Below are 26,082 nucleotides of genomic sequence, written 5' to 3' on the forward strand. Positions count from 1 at the left end.
CCAACACTCTCCCTCTGTTCCTGGGATGCAAAGCTGACACCAGTATTCTCTGGGAAGACAGAGTTTACACACACCACCTGTGACAAAACCAGATGTGAGAATTTCTGTTCTTCCAAAAATACAAGCTACTACCCTGCACTCTGGCAATGAAAAGACTGGGGGAAGAAGAAGCAGAAAAGCAGTGAGGTTAATGTTAATTTTCTTTAATGGCTCCATTTGAAAACCAAAGACAGATCTTTCATTTTTCTATACAAGAGAAGACACAAAGAAAGAGACAATGCTCAACATATCTATTATTTGTTCAGTGTATCTTATTAGACACTCTGAGCTCCAGGTAACCTGCAAGTAACCTCCTCTTGACAGCACCAGCAGTCTGTTCTGAGCCACAATGGTGCTCTTTTTTTCCCCCTTTCAGGATCATAGGGGAGAAACACAGTAGCTTAAAGACATGAGATTTATGCACATAATCAGACAAAAGGATGAAGTTCACCCTACCTGAAACACTTCTGCACAAATACATTTAGAAATGCTCAGCAGAACATGGACTGAGCCTTCACTTACCTCCCACTCCTTGGCGTATCTCATCACAATCCCTCTGCACTCTTTGTTGTAAGCTTCAATCCCCATCTTTGCCACATCCTCTGGCCCTTTAATGCCTAAAGTCTTGTCAATCTCATATTCCTGGGAGCATGGAAAACAACCAAACAAAACATCCTGTTATCAAAAGCTTTCAGGATTTCCCTGCAGAGTTTATTTATGTCCTATGCATTCTAATGAGGCTCAGGGGCCTCCTTTAACCTTTCGAGATTTCACAAGAGCTGCACCTGAACTAGGCAGGGATTTCAAAGGGTCACCCTGGCGTGACTGTTCCTTCAGTATCACTAGAAAAATAAACAAAACACCAGTTTCTGCAATAGGTACCAAATAAATACAGCTTCATAGCAATGAACAGAGTGCAGGTGACCAGCGGGAAGCTCCTGAACTCCCCACACACAAAAGCCAGAGCAACACACTGGACAAGGAACTTTCATTTCTCTTTTAGCAACAATACCAGGTAAAAAAGCAACTGAAACATGAGTGATAAGCAGGGAACAACAGCGAAAGAGGAACCAACAGAAGTATCTGTAGGTAAATTCATGACACATACCACAGGTAAGCCGTGGCAATCCCAGCCAAACCTTCTGTCAACATGAAAACCACTCTGATGAGCAAATCTGGTTACTATGTCTTTGATGGTTCCTGCAAGAATATGGCCATAGTGGGGGAGCCCAGTGGCAAACGGGGGGCCATCATAGAAGTTAAACCTACAACATAAAACATTCCTCATTAAAGCAAAAACTGAGTAGCAGGGCTTCAGACAGGGTGACTCTACCTGTATCCTTATACTACTTATGTTTTACTAGGAGAATATCCATTCCTTCCTTTTCCACCATCAGTCAGCACAGGTGCCACGCTGGCAGTGGGACTAAAGGGAACATTCCAACTTGTTCAGTTCCTACCACTGCCAGTTCTACCAGGATTCCCATGGGAACATCCCAGCACGGTGCTCCACAGCTGCCACAATGGGAGGAGTTCTTTGCTTACCTCCCCATTTCACTTACAAACACACCAGGCAGGAAATTACAGGTTCACTGCTACTGTTTGAACACTGCTGATTCTTCACAAAGTGAAATATAAAGGGACAGCAGCATGAGCCAGGCCTGCTGTTGGCAAAGGCAGCAGCTGCTGTTTACAGAACCAAGGAAAAACAAAGAGTAATTACAGCTAAGCCAACCCTGCACTGCCATGCACAGTTGCTGCAGCTTTCAACAGATTCTTACCTAGGTCTGTTCTTTGATTGCTTCAGGCATTCTTTGAAACAATTAAGATTTTTCCAGAGCGTCAGTATCTTCTCTTCCTCATTTGGAAAATTTATGTTTTCTGGAACTTGTTGAACCATTCTTTCCCAACAAGGATAGAGAAGAGAAAAAAACATATTGAACAGAAGTGAGAAAAAGGTAACTCCACAAATACAATTTATATCTTACAAATCCATATCACCAATCCAGAGCTTGGTTTTCCAAAGAGCCTGATTCATTGCAGGCATGGAAGCAAGCACTCTATTCTAAAAAAAAACTTAATTTTGACTGAGTTTTGGAACAGGAAAAGGATTCTCCATTCTTCTACTATGATTGTTCCCTTGTGTATTTCTGTTTCCTAGAGAAAACAGTCAAAGGGCAAATTATTTTTTGGTTACAGGTTTGGGATTTTTTTCTTTAGGAAAAATTTCCAAGTTCCAACTGACCCTTCAGCACCAGTTTGTACCAGAGAGTTTCACTTTAAACTACTGAAGAAGGGGCTTCTTTTCACTGTACATTTATTCACACCGTTCAGATGTTTAAAAGAGCATTTTCCATCAGGCTATGCCAGCATTCTCAGATGCCCCTAAAAGCAGCCAGACTGCAGAAAGCACAGTTGAAAAACATTGCAAAGATGAATATGTGTTTTAGAAGTACATTAAAACTAAGCCACAACAGGCTACTTCATTGCTGTAGAAGCAACACAGGGAAGAGGAATTCTCAACATAATTAGGAGCACACAGCAGAGTTGCCTGGTTCCAGACCTGCTACAAGATAGAAAGGGGTCAGATTTCAACAAAATGCCACGGCAAGAACTAAGCAAAGCTCTGGGGAATAAGGGTGTTCAAGACAGGAGCTCCCCAACAGGAGAAAACTGGTTATGAAGGTTGTAACAGATGATGCTACAGAATAAAAGGGTTCTCCCACCTCTCCCTTTATTGCTCCTGAGCACTTACACCGGAAGTAGCTACTACAGCCTTGAGCTTCCCTCAGCATTAGAGAATTACAAGTTATGGCACAAGACCTGAGCCTTGTGATTTACTCAGGTTTGTAAATACTAACTATGAATCAGCAACAAAGGCAAATGCATGAAGACAATTCTTCCAGTTACAGCTGAAGTCCCAAAACATTTGCCTAAATGGAACCCAGACCACCACAGAAACTTCCAGCTCCAGGCTTGAACCCATATGAAAAAATGTGCTACAGGCCAATTCCACCGCTCATACTTTCTGTATTCATGACAAACCATTCTCTCCACTAGTAAGCCCAAATTATCATTTATCATTATCGTATTATTATAATTGAGAAACCCACAACCTGGTGCACAGCCAACACAGCATTTGGAGGGGACATCAGGGGCTGACAAGGAACACATGGACACGGCGTGAACGCATTTCTTAGAAGGGTAATAACCAGCCTTAGCACAGTGAGTTAGTCTATACACAGCTTGTAGGAGAGTTCTCACCAGTCTGCCTCAAAGCACTGATTAGGCTGTGTCATTCCTCAGTGATTTGATCACAGAGACAATGGAAATGATAAAAGAATTCAGCCTTAAAGCTTTTATTTCCCACAAGCCAGCTGACCTGAGGAATAAGGATCTGCATGTTCTACTCAGCTCAAGCTCAGCCCTCCCAAATTAGTGATAACTGCAAAGGGTTTGGAGACTGGCCCAGCTGTCAGGGCTGTGTAACTGAACAAATCAGCAGCGGGCTGGGGGTTTGGGCTGTGCCTGTGACCGGGCTGTGGAGGCTGCTCACGGATCACAGACTCCCTGCGTAAATCACAGAGTCACTGTGGGCCCATTCTCCCAACTGCAGCACTGCATGGGCAAAGCAGTGTCCAGTAACCACAGGGCACAAATCCATACATGCTCTCAGCAACATTAGAAGTTTATTGCATCAAAAGCAGGGGGAAAAAAATACTGTTGAGAATTAATATGCAACCATCGCTACCAGTTGGGGTTTTTTTCCAAGTTACAAACCAGAATTTTAAACAGACTGACTTAAAAGACAAAAGCACATTGAAAATCTCACCATGGCTCAACCTCAGCTGAGCAAAAAAGCCAGGATCTAGCAATCAATTTATAGACAGAGGTATGAATATCTCTGCAGCACAAAAAAAGCTCATTATAAGCAATCTAGGTATTTCAGAGAATAATCAAGGACAACTCATTACTTTGAACAGTGACTGAGCAAAAACATCACAAATCATGTTACAGAAATTATTATACATATCTAATAAAACCACATTTTCAGACAACACATTTACAGAACTCAGTAAACACAAGGAGGGTTCTCCATTCATTTTCTGCTGACAAAAAGTGATAAAGTTTAAGACAATGTACCCTTCAGCAAGTTTTTATTAAGTACACTCACTTTTCTAGAGGATAACAACATTCATTAGGAAAGATGTGAAAGTTTGAAGATTGTACAACAGCAGTCTGAGACTTAGACTGGCCTTCTTATCTACAAAAAAAAAAAAAACATGCATTAAAACCATAAAAGCAAGTTCAAGTGTGCTTTTTTAAATATTAAGATTTATCCTTAAAAATCAATAAAAATTCAATTAAAATACCACTATGAATGAAGTGAACCCATATTTGAGAAATAGAGTTGTACTTTATGTACATCAGATATACGATTAAAACAAAGTGGGTTTCAAGATATTAATCATTTTGTTGACTGAGAACCTGTAAGTATAAAGACACAGGCTGAACTAAAGGTGTACAAAAGCTCTTCTGATTTCCAGGGGTTTATGAAGAGTCTCTTACTCTTGTTCCAGTCACCTTCTCCCACAAATTATTCTGTAGAAGAGACCAAAGCTCCCTTCAAAGACAAGGAACCTCCTTTCTCCATCTACAGCTGCCTTCTCCAAACTTAATGCTCTGTTTTCCATATACACCTGGCACCCCATTTCTGCCTTTTTAGGTACTGTTCTGGGGTAACAAATTTAAACTGTTCACCTGATCATCAAAATTCTCCATTTCTACAAGGGACCGAAACAACCACTGAAACAAAAGGAAGGATGGATGGGAACAGAATGCTAAACTACAGAACAAATGTTGCTTCTGAAAATCTTGTACTAATGTCTCATACAGGGAATAAAATTTCAACACCATCCCAGCTGTCCTCCTGCAAGGAGGGTTTCCTGTAATACTGAAAAGCCAATTAAGACATTGCTAAAGCAACAAGCATACTGCTCATTTAATGCTGTATTTAGACACAGATGTTTCATGCTATGCAGGAACCCAGTTTTACAGTTTTTGTATCTTGTGATGGTTTAAGAAATTTCTGTCGTCATCATACTACCTTGATTAAAAATGTAACATATCATTGTGAAGGAAAAGCAATCTAGGTTACCTTGAAATAACTTTGAACTATGTATTTTTAAGAAAACCTCAGAAACCAGTGACAGCTGAGTTACTGAACACTGCTTTTATGTGACAACTAAATTCTATTACCTGACAGCTGCTTTCTAAGCATATCACCACCAAACCCAATAAAAACGCTTCCTGCAGTTTCCAAAAGGCTCCCGTGGTGTGGGAGCCAACGTTTGCTGGAGATATCAAAGTCATCGCAGCTGCAGCAATAAAAAGGGTGCATTCATCAAACCCCCTCCATTAAAAGGATGCTGAAGGGAATGCTTTAGACATATTACACGTAAGGGACCTTAAGTTTTTTGTAAAGATAACTAATGAAATCAAGACTTACTAAATATTAAGCCTTACAATACGGCACCTGGTTAACCTTTAGTAAGTATCTGCTAGAAGTAACCTCAAAATTACAGAGAAAGGAAAGAATCTGTGCAGCACCCAAGCAGTAAAACACACATGAACGTGACGTGGTACACACAAAACACGAGCTCTGAAAAGTCGCCGATAATGTTAAACCCCACACGGGAGCTGCCAGCCCGGCCAGCCCCTGTTACCGCAGTGACAGCACAGGCACCTGCCGGCCCACGAGCCGCCGCTTTCATGGGACACCCTAAAGGTGCCGCCCGGCACCGGCTCCCGCGCCAAGCGCCCTTACACGCTGCTGGAGCCGCGCCGCCCTCGCGTCTCGGAGCCGCCCGCCCTGAGCCCGGCCGGGCCGTGAGGGGGCTGAGGGTCCGGCCCGGGCGGTGCTCCCCGCTCACCTCGGTCCCGCCATGATGCAATCGCGCCCTGCGCAGCATGGCCGGAAACACCGGCGGCGCCAAAGCCAATCAGCGCGCGGCTCTCTCCGGCCGCACAAAGGAGCTTTGTAAGGCGGCCGCCCATTGGGCGTGACATGTCCCGGCGCGGCGCGTCACGGCGGCGCGAGGCAGCTCGGGAAACTGTTCCCGCGTGCCCGCCCCGCGGCTCCTGATTGGGCAGGGCCGGGGCGGGGCCGGGGCGGGGCCGGGGCTGTAAGTACTCTTAAATATCTCAAGATAGCAATTCTTAAGAGTGTAACTACAAAGTAATTCAAGTTAGTAATTCTTAAGGCTGTAACTATAACAGAAGTCCCTCCTCTGCTGCTGTGCCCCAACTAAAAAAAAAAAAAATTAAAAAACCAACTTCTGGATGGGTTCCCACCTGTCGAAGGAAACTTAAGGGTTTGAAAAAGGTATTATCGCTGGCTGGCAGCGACTGAGAAACTACAAAACATTTCATGATACATTAAATAACGTTTCCTCCACTTTTCCAGTGCTGAAAACAGATGTGAAAAGGCTCTCAACAGGGAAAAATAGAAGTGAGATGGGGAGGTGAGTGAGGGAGGTGGATGCTCTTCCCAGCTTGCACACCTGAACCCCAACCAGAACAGATCGTGGAGAATGAGGGTCAGGTCAATAATGGCACAAACTGTTCAGCTGCCTGCAGGTACTGATTTCAAATTGCTCTAAAAACTTGCTTACTAATACAGATGCAGGTATCAATTAGAGTTTTCAATGAAAGCTTTAGATTTTGATTTGCAGGGATGAACTCACTGGTCTGTGCAGGGCAGTGTCAGTGTGTGGATTAGAGATAATCCAGATGCGAAGGGAAGCACGTTATCTGGAATTCTCACCTGCTCAAAGTAGCACAAGACTGCTTTCTACACAAAATTTCCTACATCCTTCTAGAACAGCTAAAAAAATGCAGACTCAATCTGCACCAAGCCCAGAAAAACAGAAGAGAGTATGGGAACTGAGGCCAAACTAAACTGGGCTGACCAGCAGGACAGAAGAGACTGGATGCATGTGGTTGCCAGGGCAGAGTCTCTTGTACAAACACAGAGCTTCTGGGATGTTCTGTATCCAGGAGGAAAGTTTGGAGTGGCAGAAGTTTATTCAAGCCATACTGCTGCCTAATACATCTATGAAAAAGCCTGTGACAACTCAGGACGTGGATCCTACCACACGATGTGGCATTTCTTTATAAACATCCTCATGAACTCTGAAAGCGCTGCAACCTCCCTCTGCTCTCACGTTCCCTCAGATCTCAGAGACTGCAGGTTTTAGACAACTTTGGACAGCTGCTGCTTGCTCCAGTGCCAGCTCCTTCCATCTTGGCCTTTAGTTTGTAAAACACACGGGTGATAAGGCCAGTTGACTTTAAATGGAATACCATATAATTCCTGAATGGAACTCAAACAAAGACTGCTTAGAAATACATGCTCTAAAGCATGTTGGCAATTTGTTGTTGGCAATGTTGACTCTGTAGGTAGCCCAAATCCGCATTTTTACCTTGTCTCTCCCTGTATATTTTGTACTTCTTTGTCCTTCACTGTTAAATTGTAATAAAATGTTACCTGCATTGGGAACTGCTGTCCTTGTTCATGCACAGCCTTTACTTAGCATTTGGGCAACACTGAGCTTGTTTTTCATTAACAAATTGGCCATGTGGAAGGGGTGAACAGGGAAGTCCCTGTCAGATAAGTTACATACGGGGCGAAAAAAAAAAACCCAGAGCAAATTGGAAAATCAGGGGAAATGTGTAGTAAATGAATGAAGGCCCAGCACAAGTAACTGCGGCATTCCCCAAACTACAAGAATGAATGTCTCTGCTCTAATTTTTCACTCTATACTGATGAAAAAGCACCGATTCAGCTGGAGAGGTTAAAGGGAAGAAAAAAAAAATCACCGTGAAGCCTCAGGAGGGGATTCTCCTGGCGTGAGGCGGCTGAGGGGGAAGGCGTGGGCACCATTTTGTGGGACCCGGGGGAAGGTCACCGCTCCCCGGCGCTGGCGCCGGCCGCAGCCTGGAGCTACAGGGGAAGGGCGGCCGTGGGCACTAGCACTGAGCGCCGCGGCTTCTCCAGCGCCTGGTGACGGCTCCGAGCCGCCCCTTCTCCCTCCCCGCTGCCCCCGCGGCCATTTCGCCCCCCGCCCCCCCCCCAGCGCCCCTCAGGGGCGGCCTAAGCGGTTTGCGTAGCGGTTTGCGTAGCGGTTTGCGTAGCGCCGCTGTCCTGGACGGGCCCGTACGCGGTTTGCGTGGCGGCGCCGCCGCAAGGGGCGGGCGGGCAACGGTGCTTGCGCGGGGAATTGAGCGTAAATGGCCTTTCTGAATAGGGGATGAACAAAATGCGCCCGCAGCTCTGAGCCAAGCCAAAGCGCGCCCAAGGGGGGAAAGATCCCGGGAGAACTCGGGATAACACGGAGATACGAGCGCGCGGCTGCGGTGACGCGGAGCGCCCGCGCTCTCCGGGCGCGGAGGGCGAAGTTTGGCGGGGACAGGCCGGCTGAGGAGCGGCTGTGTTCCCCCGGCACCCCCCCGCGGCGCGGCGGCAGTTGGACTGCGCCAGAGGTGATAAGTACGGGTTGCGCGGGAGCGCGCCGGCAGTGGGCGCGGGGCGGCGGGCGGTGCGCGCGCTCCCTGTGCGGTCCTTGAGCCTCGGCCCCCTCCCCTCCCCTCGCTCGCTCCGCTCCCGGGCCCTGCCCCGGCCCGCCGTGCCCGGCGCAGCGCTGACAGCCCGGCAGCGCCCGGCCGGGGAGTAGGCGAGACCATCTCCGAGGCGGCGGCTTGGAACCCGTCAAGCTGCCCCGCAGCCCGCAGCCGTTCAGCCAGGCTATGCGCTGCCAACGGGCTCCGCTCAAGAAAAAAACAGAGCGGATCGTGAAAAGGTAGAGGCGCCCGCAGAGGCCCCCGTAGGGCTCTTGGGAAGCGGCCGCTCAGCCCGGAGAAAAGCGGAGGACGCGCCGGAGAGGCGACGGCGCAGGAGCAGCGCGGCGGGGGCGTCCCGGCGGCTCGGAGCATGTGAGAGGTCGGGGGGCCGCGATGCTGCGACGCGCGGAGTTCATCGTGTGCCCGCCCTGGGAGCCCGCCCGCGGCGAGGGGGTGCCGGGGGGCGCCTCCCCGACGCCGCTGAAGGGCGGCGAGCCCCGGCGGGGCGGCAGCCGGTCCCGCTGGCCGCCCGGGCGGCGCGGGAGGGTCCCCGGCGGGGCGCGGAAGCTGCTGGGTAGCCGCACGCACAGCCACTTCCAGCACTACCAGCACCAGCAGCTGCAGCAGCAGCACTGCCGCGCCTTCCGCCGCTGCCACCGCCCGGCGCGGCCGCGGGTGCTGCTCTCCCTGCGGCCCGTCAACGTGCTGGGCCGGCGGGCGCCGGGCATGCGGGCGCCCCGCAACACCAACCAGTTCCTGATGCGGGAGAAGTACCAGCTCATGCACCTGCGCTCGGACTCGGTGGGCACTGAGAGCGGCGGGTCGGACTGCGAGATGGACCCGCTGGACATGGACTCGTACCTGGGAGTGCTGGAGAACGCCCGCGGGGCGCTGATGGAGTGCGCGGGGGAGCCCGGACCCGCCGCCCGCTCCCCGCCTGCCCGGTCCGGGGCCGGGGGCGGTGCGGCCGCGGGTTCCCCGCAGGAGGAGAGCCAGCAGTACTTCCCCTCGGAGGACGATGTGATCGAGAGCGAGCTCTTCATGGAGAGGGACTTCGACGAGTTCTGCAGCAGGATAGCCTGAGCCCCGGGCCGGGCAGGCGGGAGAACCCCGCTGGCTTGGAACCTTTCCACCTCGGAGGGTGGGAGAGGTTTATTTATTTCTCAGCCATTCCTTTGCGTTTTTGTCAGGGGGGTTGGCTAATTTTACAAATGTGTGTGTGTAAACAGGGGGGAACCCCCGGCGCCCCCCTTGTAAATAAAGTGAACTTTTCAGAAGGCGAGATCAAAGCGGATCGCGGGGGTTTTTTTTGGGGCGGGGGGGGGCAGGGGGGACCGCAGGGACAGCCAGAGCCGCCGTCGGGGGCACTGGAGAGGCAAGGAGGGAGGGAGGGGACGGGGAGTGACCGGGCAGGGGGGTGGCGACGGCCGAAGTCACGGCGGAAAAGTTTCACGCCTCCCTGGCACTCGCCCCGATTCTGGTTTACGACGGCAAAGTCGTTTAATTATCGCTGCGAGCGGAGGGCAGCCAAGGAAGCGGCCCTTGACACACGGACACGGTGTCCTGCGGCAGGAACAGGGATTTGGGGGTGGGAAGAAGCCGGAGAGCAACAACAGCTCGAAACCCCCAGCTCCACGGGGGCCGGGGTGGGAGCCCTACCCGGGACCCCCGGCTTGGCTCGGTGCGGGCGCAGCGGGGAAGGGAAACACCAAAGCCATTGATCGGCCCTGCGGCTCTTTATTGACCCTCCCTCGCTGGGGAATGCCGGGGGCCCTTTGCCCCCGCCCCCGTGCCACTTCTCTGGGAACAGCTTCCATGGCTGCCCCGTGCTCCTGACAGCAGGTTTATTCCATTAGGTTTATTTCTATTTTACCAACTACAGCAGAGGGAGAAATGTCTAGAAAGATATTTAAAGGGCCACCAGCTGAACCAACTTTGCCAGAGCCAGTTAGGATGAAGTTTGGTTAAGTAACCTGGAGGGCTCCCTGGAGGGAGCAGATCTGATCAACATTAAACTCACCAAATCCCTGAACAGGGAACAAGGAGGCATCAATTCCAGCCACAAATGGTTAAAAATACAACAGGTAACACATTCCTGGAACTTATTGCCAGGGCAGAAGAGAGGGACATTGTTTTAACAGGTCTGAAACAGGAGATGCAGGGCCATCTCTGGATCATTTCTCATGGTGCCTCCTGCTCCCTCAGTTCCCTGTCACATACCTTGTGCTTTCCCCCCCTTACAGACATGGTGAAATCAGACTGTGTGCCACAAGGACAAATGGAAGGTGTGATGCTGATCTGCAGATAAAGGTGTCCCTGCCCATGGCAGGGGGTTGGAACTGGATGATCTTTAAGGACCCTTCCAACCCAAACCATTCTGGGATTCTGTGGGATGCTTCTTGCAATCACAGACACAGAGACAGGAGTTAACTGTTATCCTTACAAAGGAAACAGTATTATAAGACAAAATACTTGAAATTTGTAGTACCTCAGTGGCAATCCTATGAAAGGAAACGTCCAAAGACACCATTTTCTTCACCTTTTTTAAGAAACAATGCTGCTGAAGACATTAAGACCAACATCATGTTTATTTTCTTTGGAAACAGCCAAGTGGTCTATATGTATAACTTCAGTTTGTTTGGTGCAAGTCTGTGTTAGAGCCATGCTTACTCTGGGAATTTTACTCCATGGGAAGTTGTTCCAGGAGAGAGGTACAGGGAGAAATAAACCTCTCACATGGGTAAATGAAACCTAAGTTTGCACCGGTTTGGTCATCAGCAAGTTTGTATTTTATTAATGAATCTAGAGCTGTACTAACATGTTAAATTAATGGTTTGAATGCATGCTTTCTTTTTTTTCTCTGACGTGTGATTGGAACAGGTATGACAAAAACTCACTTAGGAACACTTACTTGGAACTTGGCCTTCATGCTGCTGGTGATTTGCATCGTAATATGGATGTGCCTGGACAGAAGCAAAGTAAAGCAGGAGTGCAAATTAATGAAAGAGCACAGGGCTGTAATTACAGGTCACACAGTGCCTGACAGAATTACAGAGAGACTTTCTGTTGGGGAAGGGAGCCCTGTGTTCTCTCCTCCAGACAGAGACTTGCCATGAATGATCCATTTGTGTTGAAGCCCTGGATGTACATCCAGGCACCAGCCTTGCTCCCCTCCCAGAGGGAATTCTCTTACAAACCTTTCCTTGGTGTGTTACTTGTGTTACTTATATCTGTCTTAATTGTAATTTTTTTTCACTGTTTCCTTCCTTTATCACTTGAATTAGGAATTTCCTGAGTGTTTGGGAAGTATCTGCCTTGTAATGACTGCAGCCACAAATAACACCTTACTATTCAGTTTGAAAGCACTTAACAAAGCTGAAATTCAAAATATAACCAAGTTCCTCAACGTCAAAGCTGGGAAAAGAAACCAAAAGCTGTTGCCCCAGAAGAACCCAGTGGCCAACACACTTGCTCATCTCCTCAAACTTTACAATGACAGGTTTTATACATTCCTAGGATTTTTCTTTTATAGACACACTTCTCATACAGGTGAGCTTTACAAATTTAAGCAAATGTGATGAGCAGAACCTTCTATATCAAGTCTTTACATCGGTCAATTTTTTTTAGGGGTACAGCTGAAAGTCACTTATAAATAAATACAAAATTCTGGGAAGTCCAAGGCAAACAGGAGGAAAAATTAAGGCCTAGGATGACACAACACAAAGGGTTCTGTTGTAACCTGTGTAAGGTATTTTCATGGCCAGTCTGGGCAGAGGACGATTTAGGATTTGGTAAACTTACCTGGAAAAGAAAGGTTTGGTAATGTCCTGAAAGAGGCAGAAGCATTTATTATTCATGACTGCCATTTCAGCACACTGCTGAGCAGTGGATTATCAGTGTGTTTGAAGTCTCCAGCACGGCAGAAATGCTGCTTTTTGTTGAGGAACAGTGATGCTGCACAGTTCCTGGAAGGTCTTCAGCCACATTCCTAGAAGAAAATTAACCATGAGTGGAAGAAAATTGTCAGCCTGTCACCCCTCATTTCCAACTGTGCGTTTGTCACAGATCTGACAATGTTCAATTCAACATGGGGTGATAAAATATTTTTCACTGTCTGCTGTATTAGGAGTGACCATTTTGCTGTCATATGTTCCAATTACATTCAAATGTCTCTGGTTCATTTTTCTTAGCTCTTGTCTTCTTTTCCAGGCAAAAGCTGATGGCTAATAAAATTCACATTAGGCCTAATTTATTTTTGCTGGGTGAGGATACCCTTTTTCACCATGCAGAAAAAAAACTTCAGTCAAACTGGGTGTAGCTCACCACCACTCCTGGCCATAGTGCTGCTACATCATACCCACAACAGGCCAGTTTTAGCTGTGAAACAAGAAAAATAAAATATCATGCAAAGATAAAATATCGTGCATCCATCTCATGTTCAACAAACTTTTGCATTTCATATTATCTTTAATGTTAATGATCCTTCTATCCTGAAATTTTATAGTGAAAAAGATCAAATGTTTTATGCAATTCAGAACAAGGCAATTAGTTCAGAATAAAATTCTGATTTATGTGCCTCTCCTCCCCATGTTTTTTAAGGAAAAGAAACCCAGAGCCTAACAGCAACAGATGGAAACTGAAATAAATAAACACACTGTCTACCAGGATTATTGCCAGCCAGTTAAAAGTCTTTTTCAGATGATGAATACTTTATTTAATAGCAACAATTTAATCAACAGTTGACTCAAAATAATTAAAATTCCAAGCTCCAGAATAGTTCTTTTAAATATAAACCAGCAACTTCTGCCAAGAAAAAAAAAAAAAAAGGAGCTTCCTTCTGGCGTGCCCAAGCACTCCAGTCAAGGTAAGGAGACTCAAACAGGGAAGTGCTACAGAAGCTCTGTCCTACCAGTATCCCTGGAGAGCCCGGTCCAGCTGGGAACTGAGTCAATGATCTTTGCTTCAATAAGCATAGAAGGCCCCAAAATATCATGGCAATGTGCTAATTTTGCTGTTTCCAAGTCAGGGGTAAAAAATGTACCTGTCATCAATCCTTGCAAGTGAGTCAGGGCAGCAGTGCTGCTGCCGCTGCCATGAAAAGGGCAAAGTAGGGAGTTTCCTCTTGGTTACTACCACAGACACTTGTCCAGGCCAGCATGTCCCAATTATCTTGCTCCACCCCTTTTCCCTCCACAAAGGAACCGTCATGCAGTTCCTGTCCTTATCAGCCCCAAAGCAAGAATCGTGCAGGCAAAGTGTGCTGCTTCTAATCCCAAGCCTGCTCCCGTGCCCTGAGTGCCCCTTGTGCCATTTCCAGAGGCGTGTGCCCGCCTCCCACCTTGGGAAACATTGCAGAGAACATTCTTGGCCTCCTGTGTTTATACAACTTGTTGCCACAGGATCCTCAGTGCAGCTTTGAATGGAGCAGGGCTGCTACTTGAGCCCATTTACCAGATCAGTGAAAGATTCTGCTGTTCCCCTGCCAGGCACAGTGAAATCATCCTTGTCACCCTCGGCCTGTCCACAGTGCCCACCCTTGATCATGGCATCTGTCAGTGGAACAGGAAGATGGATGGTCACACCCCAGCTATGTGGCACCTACTTGAAGTCTCACTGTGTTTACTGTGGTTCAAATGTCCAGCAATCTTTCTGCACAGCAAAACCAACAAAACCATGCTCAAAATCAGCTGTGTCCTCAGCACATTTCTATTCCCTGTAACACTTCATGCTCTCAAAGCAAGGAGGCTTTGATATCCTTTGGGAATGAGCTCCCCAAGTTCACCCTGTATTTCATCACGTGCACGTGCTGATTCCATCAGGGTTGTGCAATGCCTCCAAAGTTCTTGTGTTAGAGGAGCTGCTGAACAGCCAGTCTTTATCTCATCTCACTAATGGTTTTATAACCTCTATTGCATTCCAAGTTGTCTCTTCTCTGAACTGAAGGCTTCTGGCATAATCATCTCTTTCTCACACTGATCAGCCCTGGGATCCACACAGAATTATTGCACCTCCTCTTGCAGACTTTCTAATCAATTTCTCTCCATGAGTCACTGATGGTATCTAAAAATTCTTTATCTACAAATGCAGCCTTTGTGTTTTGTCTTGTAAAATTACAGGTGACTTGTACCTGAAAATGTCTTGCTGCTAGAAAGGTCATCTTTTGTAACAGAGATTACTTCCCTGTCACCAAAAGTTACTTGGTTTGTAAATTAGTTTTACCGTAGATCAATTGCAATGAATAAATGTTTCCCTTTTTTTAATGTAAGAGCTGCTAACAAGATGTCTCTCAAGAAAATGCAGCTAAATGCAATTTTAAATAGAGAGAATTTTGGTTCAGTATCAGGAAGGAAGGAATATTTCAAGTGTTGCGTGCTTGCCAGGTGAAAAACTTCTTGTGGTTAACTGAGTCTAGGTGTCCAGTTGGATTTACCATCTTCTCTGTAAAAATATAAAACTGAATCCAGCAGTTTGTAAACAAGCCAAAAAAAACTTGCTTCCAAATGGGAAAAAAAGCAGGAAGGAAAATAAGATCACAACTCTCAGGTACTCCTTATCAATACACAATATAGAGAGCAAAGCTGTTTATAAGGATGTGAGAAGCCAGAGGGGAAATGGGGAAGGGAGGGCAACACTTCCCTGTCACACTACAGTCCTACAGTCACATCACTCCGACCTCAGCTGCTGGAAGAAATGCAGTGCTGAGCAGAGTTCCAGCTAAAATTCATCCCTGGAAACAGCAACAACTGAAGCCTGTTCTCCAGCAGGCTCATGCCTGGCTGTTGACTGAATTGTTTTCAATGTTTTCATCACAATTCTGCATCACGAGTTCATCCCTCTCTGATGACTGTCTGAAAACTGACAGAGAAGAGAACCTTTAACTGAAAGGTGAATCTGGGGCTTTCTTTTGTGGGTTCTTTGATGCACAGGTTGAGCTCATCTTTAATGCACATCAGTCTGTGTATTTTCCCTGCTCAGAACAGAAATGACTGGTGTGTCCTACCTTTGAGATCTCTACACCTGGCTCTACAATTATAAGGGACAAATGAAAGAACACTTGGAGCAGCACGATCCCTAACAGACAAAGCTAGAAAAGAAAAATAATCAATAATACGTATTTCAAAACATCTGAACAAGTGTTATTATCCTGTAGCTTGTGTTAAAGGACTTGCAGTGTTCAGCTTTACAAGCACACACAAGAAGGTGCCATCCCTGCTGAAACCTGCTTTTTCCGTGCATTATTTCATTATTTAGTCCTGATCCATCTACACCAGCACTCAGCACCAGAGCAGCTGCATGTGCACAGGGACAACCAAGTACAGGTGTAAAGAAACATTCTGAGTGGGTCTCACAAATACCAAGGAAATGCTGGATTAAAAGAGATTCTTTTGTGCTGTTTACACCAGTTTTCCTGCATCCCTATTTCATTGACCCATGTTATGAAAAAAGGCCAATCATATTTCCAGACTTGCTTCAATCCATTTTACAGACAAGAAAAGCCCAGCTGCACATTTCAGGCCATCATGAAATTCTCTCTGTGCACAAGAGAAGACAGTTTTTCCCCCTCCTGTAACCAATTCCTGCAAAATTCAGCAAGTATCAGATATCTACCTAAGGATTTCTACATGAGAGGAGCAGGGTAAAGCTATGAGCCTTGCAGAACATCAGACAGCCTCACACAGAGGTTTGATGTTTCCCATTTTTGTTCAGAGAGAGAAATGAGTCAGGCACACTTGACCCTGGTTTGCCTTTGGATCTCAGACATGCACTATTTAATTATCATTAAAATCATACAAGCATGAAAGAAGCAATAAGCATGCATGGATTATTTGTTTGCTAACACTTACATGAAGAAAGGCGGTCCTAAAGGGCTTGGAAAAGTAAAGCCATAGATTTACTCTACCGTTGCCAGTCAGACAATGCAAGTGTTGCTGTGTTCTGATCCCTTTTGTAGGCCAGGATCCAGTGTGTCAATCAAAATTCTATTAACTGAAAAAAATTGAGTTGGACACTCCCAAAATCAGAAGATTTCCTTTTAGTACTGATTTTATATTCACTGATTATTTTGGGGTACACTTGAAGAGGAAGCTTAGAAGTAAAATTCCCCTCCTTTCAGGGCTCTTTTGAGGGAAAACTGCCTAAATGTGTGCCATTGTAGGGCTACAAATCCAGCCTTAAAAAGCTGAAGCAAGCTTCTCACTAGTGATCAGAAGGGATTCCTCATATCTCTGTTTTCTGGAAATCATTTCTTGTGTTCACATTACTCCATTTGCTGCTCCAGCCTTCTCCTTTCTCTTCTGTTCCTAAAGATCCCATTTCTCCCCTTTCCTCCATATCTCTCATTGTCTTGTTCTCCTTACAGTTCCTACACACTAAAACCTTCTCTCAGTGGGACTGTAAGGAAGGGTGATCATCAAAACAAGAAACAGTTTCCCCTTCCCACTGTTTGGATGTGAGGATCAAAAATAATCACAAGCCAGCCAGGTTTAAGCACACTAGAAGTACACTCTTGGTGAGAGCAGGGGTCCTTCCAGCTCCTGTGTGACTCCAGGAGGAAAGCACACATCTGCTTCCTGCCATTTGTCCTCTCATATCCCCCCAACATGCACATTGTTATGTTGAATGTTCCCATTAGTTTATGGATCTGTCATCGCAAATGTGTCTCATCCCTGATTAGGCCGACTGATGCAATCTGTCCCTACCTCTCTTCCTGGGGCAAGGAGCAGAGTCTGTGTGTGCAGTACTTTCTCTGAACTAGTTTAAATTTAAGTCCCCGCCATGTTTGCTGTTTTGTGATTTAACACGCCAGATATTTCATACAGGAAACACTAGAAACATTTAACAGTTATCAAAAACATGGAACTATTCTAAAGCTGCTTAACTATCACCCATATTCCCTCAGTTCCTCAGGACAGAAGAGCTTCAGCACTGTGTTGCAGCATAACCTCGTGCAAGGCAGGTCTGCACTGGTGCTATGGCAGCCTCACACCAACACTTTGGACCTCGTTCAGCTCTGCCAGACAGAGGCAAAGGCAGCAGGAGCTGTGTCTGCACTTGTCAGGACAGAGCCTGTCCCTGTGTTCCTACAGCTCTCCAGCCTCTGCATTCAGTCCTCCGAAATTCTCTGGGGTTGAGCTGGTTTTGACCAGGAGATGAGACTTTGTCCTTGCGTCTGTCAGCCACGCCCTGTGGACTCTCCAAGACTGTGGAAACAAACACCAGTGCAGAGCTCTACTTTCTTGAAGAATACACAACTAACTTCTGCCAAATTTATTTTTTTCTCTTTTTAGAAATAAATCCATAGTTACATTACATTCCCAACTCCTCAGGTTCTACTTTGACATGTTTTATATTGCTCCCACGTTCAGAAAATATAAAAACTAACAAAAGTTAGAGCTTAACTGTACAGTAGTATAGCAGGAAAGGAAAAAGTTAGACATTTACATTTAACTACTTTCAGTGGCTCAGCAAACCAGACCTGAGCCAACACTATGCTCCTCTGAAAAACTTCTTTAAACCAAAATCCTTGCACAAAAAAGTTTCTTCATTGACAATAGATGAGTGTATTCTTATCAGTTGATGATGGCCTATCTAGTAATATTAGAATTACAGAAGAGATCTATGCAAATCAATTTCTGGAGTAATCTCTAGTTCTGTTTATCTCTAAACTACTGCTCTGCTTTGCCTTCATAAATAAAGTGGCCAAACCCAAGACAAGCTAAATGCTTCACACATCAAAATAGAACCTCTGCACAATGTACCTGAAATGCACAGCAGTTTGCATGACCTGGGAAACAGAAGGGGAGCATGGAGCAGAAGCTGTTAGCGGCACTTTCCCCATTTAAGGTCTGCCCACTGCTGCAGGCAGAGGAGTGAAGCTGTAGGACACTGGTGGCAGCACTTGCCGGGTGCAGGATTTGTCCATCTGCAAACAGAGCAGATACTTGTCCCCTCACAGCAGGGACCGCATGTGGTATAACGCAGTTTCAGGTCAGAATCAGCTCTTACTTATGGAAACAACCCCTTTGTAACACAAACAAAAGACTAACACAACTTCTAATTTTAGAAGGTGGCTTGCATGGGATCTGCATGTGCTCCTGAGAGGTGACCTGCTTTTTATGTGCTGGATCAGTGCTTCGTGACCCGCTGGATGTTGTTTTGAAGAGTTTTAAGAGACGCTAAAGTGAGATGGCACAGACAGTGCAGGGAGGCACTAGGACCCAGCAGAGCTGAGGAGTGGGATGGGGGGCGATTAGCCTGCAGCTCTGTGCCCTCAATGCTGACTCACATCCTCCACCCTCTGCTGCGAAAAAGGGGAAAAAATATCCACAGTACTTTAACTTATGTTAAAACATGGCTTTAAAATCAAGTTAAGCTGAGCAAGAAACAGTTAAGTTCACATAGAAAAAAAACTGGCTTCTGATCAGAAGGAGGAGGAGTTTGGCTTTCAGTGATTTTGAATGAGAAGTAAATCCAGGCCATAGTGAAGCTTCCTGCCCGAGTCTGGCCGCCTCAGGGGTCCCCTCAGCAGCCCCAGGGTGGCTCCCAGCACCCCTCTTTAACAGCCAGCACCCTTTATTTCCATGGCCGGGGGGAACAGAGCGAGCCAGCCATCCCCCCACTGCCACAGGCAGAGGCACATTTTCAAGCCATTACAGGTTTGGTCACTAATTTGGCTTGTGTAAATTGCAAAAGGATTGTCTGTGCTGTAAAAGGGGGCCGGGGAGCCTGCACAGTGTCCCAGAGTTTGCCAAAGCCACTGTCACAGGATGGCATTTTGTGAGATACATAAAGACCACGCGTTTTGAAGAGTCCTTTCAGTGCAACAGGTCCCAGAGGGCCTCTGCATTGCAGATTCGTAGAATCACTGAGGTTGGGAAAGACCTCCGAGGTCAAGTCCAGCCATTTAACCCCTGCAGACATGACCCCAGTGAAGGTCAGTTACAGATGTCGGGCCAGAAGCCTTGACACTGGGCAGAGCAGCACCAGGGGTTTGAAAAGGCTGCTCTTGCTGCTCCAGTGGAATTAGAATCCTACCAGTAGGGATTCCTGCCAGGAATCCCTGTCTCACATACAGAATGCAACCAGAGCTCAGTGCTGTCCACCATTTAACCCCCTGACTCGCTGCCTCTGCCCTCACACCAGTATGAGCAGATCTGTTAATGTTTGGAGGGCGTTTTTTCTAGAAATAACTCCTGTTAATGCTGAGCAGTGTTACCCTTTGAACACCTGCCTTCACCCTCTCCTCCCTAAGTAACTGTGTTTTTCACTTCCATATCTTCAGTCCCTTTTCCCTTTTTGATTTTTCAGCCTCTGCACTGGGTTATTATTTTGATTTTGGTTTATTTTTCTTTTTTTTCTTCTGAGATTTTGTGAGGACATGAAAGCCAATGCATGAGAGGCTTACAGTGGAAATGGCTTAACAACCTGAACCTGAATTTTTGTCTCTGATTTAGTGGTGAAAAAGGCAAGGCAGGATGTACACTCAGTAGAAGGAGGATGCTCATCAGCTGACACACAACAGAGGAAAGTTATACTTACTGTGACCTGAGCTGTTTAACTTTCCTGAGGTATTGAGAAGTGCTCTCCAGCACTAACTTTCTGTTGCCTGTTCATTTCTGAATCAGACTCACATTGTGGCCATTATTTTGACTTCCCCATTATTCAATAATCTATAGTTCCTCTCCTTGCATTAGCCTGGATTCTACTTTGAAAAAATACTTTTGGATATCAGAAAAAAATGGCCTGCAAAAAAGGGTTAAAATTTAGGCAGAGCAAATGTTTGAATGCTTCAGGAAGCATTTCCTTTCTGGTGAAAAGAAAAAAAAAATCACACAAAGAAATTAGTTTTCTGCTTGCTTCTCTGGCCTAAGGTTTATTTTCTACTTCTCCCAGTTTTCCAGGATTCCAATAGCCCTAGAGGGTTCAGTAGTACTGCTTTGTCCAACTCTGTCTTAGGTGAAGAGAAAGTCCATTTCGGCCTTCCAGTACCTGCAAAGAGCCCACAAGAAAGATGGAAACAAACTTTTTACAGGGGCGTGGACAGGCAGGACAAGGGGGAATGGTTTCAGACTGACAGAAAGTAGGTTTAGGTTAGATATTGGGAAGAAATACTTTCTGTGGGGGCAGTGAGGCCCTGGCACAGGGTGCCCAGAGAAGCTGTTGCTGCCTCATCCTTGGAAGTGTTGAACGCCAGGCTGGATGAGGCTTGGAACAGCCTGGGAGAGTGGAAGGTGTCCCTGCCTGTGGCAGGGGGATGGGAGTGAGATGGGCTTTGAGGTCCGTTCCAAGCCAGGCCATTCTAGGATTTTCCAATTCTGTGCTGGCTGTGAAGAGGTCCTTCATGCCAGCAAGTCCCAGCCTCAGCTACACTCCCACAGCACAACCTCCAGAATGGTTTTGTTCAAGAACTACTACAGAGAGAAGCAACCCTTCCTTAGCTGCACAGTGTTTGCACAGCAACTGGTATTTTTACAGGCACCAGAGTTGCTGCACATCTGTCACCTCTGCGGTGTCCCTGACGCAGGTGCTGGGTGTTCCCGGAGGGACTGGTTGCACGTGTGGCACTCCTGCTCCAGGATGGGCAGCACAGCCAGCTCCTTCCAGAGGCACCAGCCTGCTGCTCCTTCCTCACACAGCTCCTCTGTTCACCCTCCTGGAAATTCTGGGCTGCAGGACAAAAGGGCTGTGTTTAGAAAGCAGCAGAAGAAAGATTTTGTCATTAATGCTACAAATTAGGTAACAAGTGGCATCAAATTCAGTGTCTTGCAAGAAATCAGAATCCCATATTTCCAGGTGTTCTGGCCTGGACAGCAAAGTATGAAGCATTGCCTCTCCTCTAGGCCACATTCAGAGACTGACAGTCACTTGTTTCCATCTCTGCACCCTGTTTTCAAACATTGTGTCTACAGTAAAAGTCACAAAAATCTCACTTGAGTGTCTCTCTCTCTTCACTAAGGAGGAGACGTGTCTGAACATGGCCCCAGGAATCCAGAATTAATGAATATTTTATAGTCACATTTTAAGGACATGCACATAAATAAGAGGCCTGCCTAACAGATATTTATTCAGAGTTGCTGCCTTAATAGGACACCAAGTTAACGAAAAACATCAGCAACTATAGCTAACAGGGGAAGGGGAACAGATAAATACAAAATGCACACAACCGTTATCGCAAACTTTCACTGTGACCAGGAGAAGCACTGCTTTTCCAGAGTTGGCAGCCTAGAACATTGTGATGTGGATTAATTTACCCATCAGTAAAAATCTAATTAATTTACTAGTCAGCTGTTAGTAGTTTGATCAAAATGTTAAAAAAATCCTGTTAACAGATCAATTCAGGAGGGCCCTGTAGCTCCCTGGTAGACGAACGAAGGCCATAATTCCAATTTGGTTAGAACCTGGAGTTATGTGAGATAACTTGTATTAGCAGTGTTGTCTCAGATGGTGTTTGTGACCCTTAAACATATCCCTTAACCTCCCCAGGCCCCAGCTGGAAGGCATGGAGGAGGTTATTTCTGAGGAAGTAACACTTTTCCAAGCTGGGATCTCAGAATGATTATTTGTGAAAGGCTTTTGTTTCACTGATAGGATTTGATTAAAGCTATTCCCACAGTACAATACTTTTTAGTCCATTCCAATGCACCTATGAAACAAGCTTGGAAAACAAGCTTGGAAAACAAACTCAGAGAGAATTAGAATACAGTAATTTCTAACAGAGTAAAAAAAGTTTCTCACAAGGGGGAAATGGGGAAAACTCAAGTTCTCTGCTGGAGGACTATTTCTCAGGTATTTTCCCTCACTGACCATGTGACAGACCTTGTTACTGCAGACCAGGAACCTGCTTCCTAGAACAGCCACTATAAATATGACATCACAATAATTAACCTTCCTTTTATTTCTCTGCCTGAATGACATTACAGTGGAAAGTCTAAGATAATGTGCTCGTTAACTTTTCCATTCCAAAATTATGTGAAGCTGTAAACTGACAGATTCAAGCAGAAGTATTTGAAGTAAGCTCCATTCGTCTCATTTTTTCCTGGGTTGTCTGCTCAGCATAAGAGACAACGTGTTTTCCATGAATGAGGCAACAATTCCATACCAAATACTAACCTGAAATGTTCTCTTCTGTACCTACTTCACCCTAAAGTGGCTCATTCAATCATGGGAGGCTTTTAAGCAGAGAGTGGAGCTGCAGCCATGACTAAGTGACAGTAATGAGACCAGACAGCTTAAAACCTTGATATTGTTTCTGCCTCATACCCAAGCTGACACCCCACTGAGATCCTTCCACATTTGCCTCCCTTTATGATACTGCAAAAGGCACAGCTCATCAAAAACAACAACATTAATGAGACTTCTGTTGGGATTGCAATACATTTTTCTATTGGGACCATTTGGACACTACTATTTGCCTAATTATTCCTCTCCTAATTAATTCTGCTGGCAGTTACAGATCTTCAGTTGCATAAATACTCTCCTGTGTTTGTTCAATTAAGTGGAAAGATTCCTGTAACCTAATATGTTAACATTAGGATAGAAACAGCTGCATAACCTCCATCCCATACAGAAAATCCTGGAGCTCTCTAAAGGAAAAGCCTATCAAAGCTCCTTAGACCCCGTATTTTTTCCCCTGTAGTTTCTTGTAGTTTTAGAAAGTACATTAAAAATATTTTTTTCCATCCTTCAGAGCTGGTAAAAGGTATTAGATTACTCGTGAGTAAAAAAATAGTATTTCTTTGGAGAGCTACATGGCAAAGAGCTTTACTACACCAAATGATACCACTTAAATCTTTAAAGGTTTAAGGAGTAAGAGTTCAGCACTCTGCTGCATGATCCAGCATCCACACACAGAGCTGGAGATCACAACAAAAGTTCTGGTGTATTTTGTCTTCCTGGCTTCCGTTCCAGTGGGGACAGAGAGAACTCATTTACCCAACTCTTTGGAGGAGCCTGTAGCACTGACAGTGTCAGCCTTTGTCTCAGCAAATCTGGTAAAAATCCACTAATAAGAGACCCACAGAAAAATGGATTTCTCCCAGCCGGAAAAAGAATTTAATTGTGCAAAAGGACAAACTCTCTACAAGTGCCCACACGGCCCATGTCAGTGTTCCCTGACTGTTGCAGCTCCTGTGCTGACAGGCCACTTTCCATCCCAAGTCCTCCTACCCAGACCACCCCTCCCTCCTAACTTCAAGGTGCTTCAGACTTGCACCTTTCTAAACAGTAACTGTGGAGGAATATCTTCAGTAATTCCACGTCAGTGGTTTCCGTGCTTTCTGATGTGTGCACAACAGCCTGTTTGCTTTGGTTTATGACTAGTGATTTACACTAAAAATTGCCTTTCAGAGCATGAATGACATGCCAGCAGGTGAACACTTAGCACTACAGGCAGAATTAGCTTTTATGAAATGACAGTCTCAAATTTAGGGACGTATTTAGGACAGCCAGAGTTACACAGAGTGTCTCAGGAGGCCAGGGGGTGGCTGTAATTCAGTTATACCATGGATTTGGTATCTAAATGTTCTTATCAGGAAAGTCTGCCATTTCAGCAAGGTAAAAGTAGAACAAGTGTTTTAACTCCATTGGGTTTTGACAGTTCTCATGATTACTGCACTTTTAAAACAAACACCTCATGGCACACATACAGGCTGCTCACAATGTCTCCATTGGCACTCCCTATCACAGACTTATTTAAGTTTCCAGTTGGAAGCCATCAGCTTGGAAAGAGCTGGTTTAGGTATTTTAGTGAGGTGCTGACTTAGAACCCAATTTTAATACTCAGAAGGAATAACAGCTGATAAGTACCAGCCTGCAAGGCTACATGACACACATTACTTTTTCAGACTATAAACGGGATTATTGAGTGCTACAAAACAGAATTAGACTCTTCATTCTCTGGGACTGTGTGGATTAGCTCTAGGTTTTTCAAACATTATCAACGTTATCAATTCTACGCAATGCAAGAACTTCCAGCTGTTTCAGTTAAGACTGCAGTTAAAAAAAATCATGCCAATTAACCAAAGAACCTCACAAGATAAATATGACACTAACTTCTTTCCAAGGGACACATCCCAGTTAATACAAAACTCCTGTTTAATTGTTCAGCAATGAAGAGCCTCCTATGACTTAGCACTCCTGCTTATTTAGAGTTGTACAAAAGAGAACTACTCCACAGTACGTTTGGCATGGATTCGACATTAGGAAATAATACATTGAATATTGAACAGGGATGCAGTAGATTATACTCACAACCAAAAAAAGAAAGCCTTGGATTTTTATCTCAATAGTTATGAAGCAGGAGAAAACTTTGATAGGAGAAGGATCAGGATCCTTACAACCAGATGGCAGTGAAAATAGAAGGTTCAGAATGTCCTTTGGGCTGTCTTCACCACAAAGATACAACTTTGGTTCCTAAATCCAGGTATAGACACTTCTTTCCCCCACACCTAATCTAATCCCTGGTATTCAGGACATTCAAAGAACTTTCCACACCTTTTAACTTCTGCAACCACGTTTTTCCTTTCAGTTCCTCATGTTCCTATGTTCCTCATGGGAACATAGCAGTTTTCCAATGCAGTGCAGAGCACAGGCCTGTTATCCTACAAGCCAACTTCAGCCTCTCTCCCAGAATACAAACCCCCTCTTGAACCTCTCTCCTTCACCCAGATCAGCACATACTCCTCCAATCACATTTCAGCAGGAATGACAAAACTCAAACTCAGCTGTACATTTTAAATTAGGCGGCTAATAGCAAATACCTGTGCACTGTATTAAAATATGCACCTTTCTTGCCAGCCTTATCTCTCTTCCTGAGATAGTCTGACTGGTGTACATCTAAATAAACTGAGCTCAACTTGGATTTCATCTCAACTATTACTTAACTTTTAAGTAACACAGAATCATAGAAGGGGCTGGGTTGGGAAGGACCTTAAACACCATCCAGTGCCACCGTCTGCCCTGGGCAGGGACACCTTCCACTATCCCAGGTTGTTCCAAGCCCCATCTAAGCTGGCCTTGGATGCTCCCAGGAATGGGGGGAGGGGGGGGCATCCACAGCTTCTCTGGGCACCCTGTGCCAGGGCCTCACCACCTTCACAAGGAAGAATTTTTTTCTAGTATCTAATCTTAACCTACTCTCTCTCAGTTTGAAGCCATTTCCCCCTATCCTGTAACTCCATGCTCTTGTAAAAAGTCTCTCTCCATCTTTCTTGTGGGCTTCTTTCAGGTACTGGAAGGCCACAGTTCAGTCACCCTGAAGCTTCTCTTCTCCAGGCTGAAATACACTGATTTTATTTAAGAGTGGAAGGGTTGAGGTAGGTGGATGTGGGAAGACATTGGTATGTTTTTCTAATTACATCAGCTGATTTTCTTTTAAGACATATCTCTATTTTTAGAAAATTGTGTCTCCCCAACACATATATT

General features: G+C 45.7%; 1 protein-coding gene and 1 non-coding gene across 5 annotated transcripts in view; both read right to left on the reverse strand.

Moving 5' to 3' along the window:
* Positions 1–6,068, reverse strand: part of IARS1 (isoleucyl-tRNA synthetase 1) — an 89,171-nt gene extending 83,103 nt beyond the window's left edge. The window contains exons 1-5 of one of the 4 annotated variants that reach the window (XM_042026762.1): positions 5,973–6,067; positions 4,214–4,303; positions 1,821–1,940; positions 1,148–1,304; positions 562–681 (exon numbers count right to left, since the gene is read on the reverse strand). In XM_042026762.1, coding sequence (XP_041882696.1) covers positions 562–681; positions 1,148–1,304; positions 1,821–1,939 — 396 coding nt within the window. In that variant the 5' untranslated portion in view covers position 1,940; positions 4,214–4,303; positions 5,973–6,067. The other 3 variants (XM_042026759.1, XM_042026761.1, XM_042026760.1) reach the window with 3 other exon arrangements.
* LOC121663929 lies at positions 3,560–3,693 on the reverse strand. The gene has a single exon (XR_006015817.1). It is a non-coding gene; the product is annotated as a small nucleolar RNA SNORA84 (small nucleolar RNA).
* Positions 6,069–26,082: the final 20,014 nt, after the last annotated feature.

The sequence above is a fragment of the Corvus kubaryi genome, unplaced genomic scaffold (assembly GCF_017639235.1).
Source record: "Corvus kubaryi isolate FWS band 111438036 unplaced genomic scaffold, C.kubaryi_AGA036_p1.0 37285, whole genome shotgun sequence".
Lineage (NCBI taxonomy): Eukaryota > Metazoa > Chordata > Aves > Passeriformes > Corvidae > Corvus > Corvus kubaryi.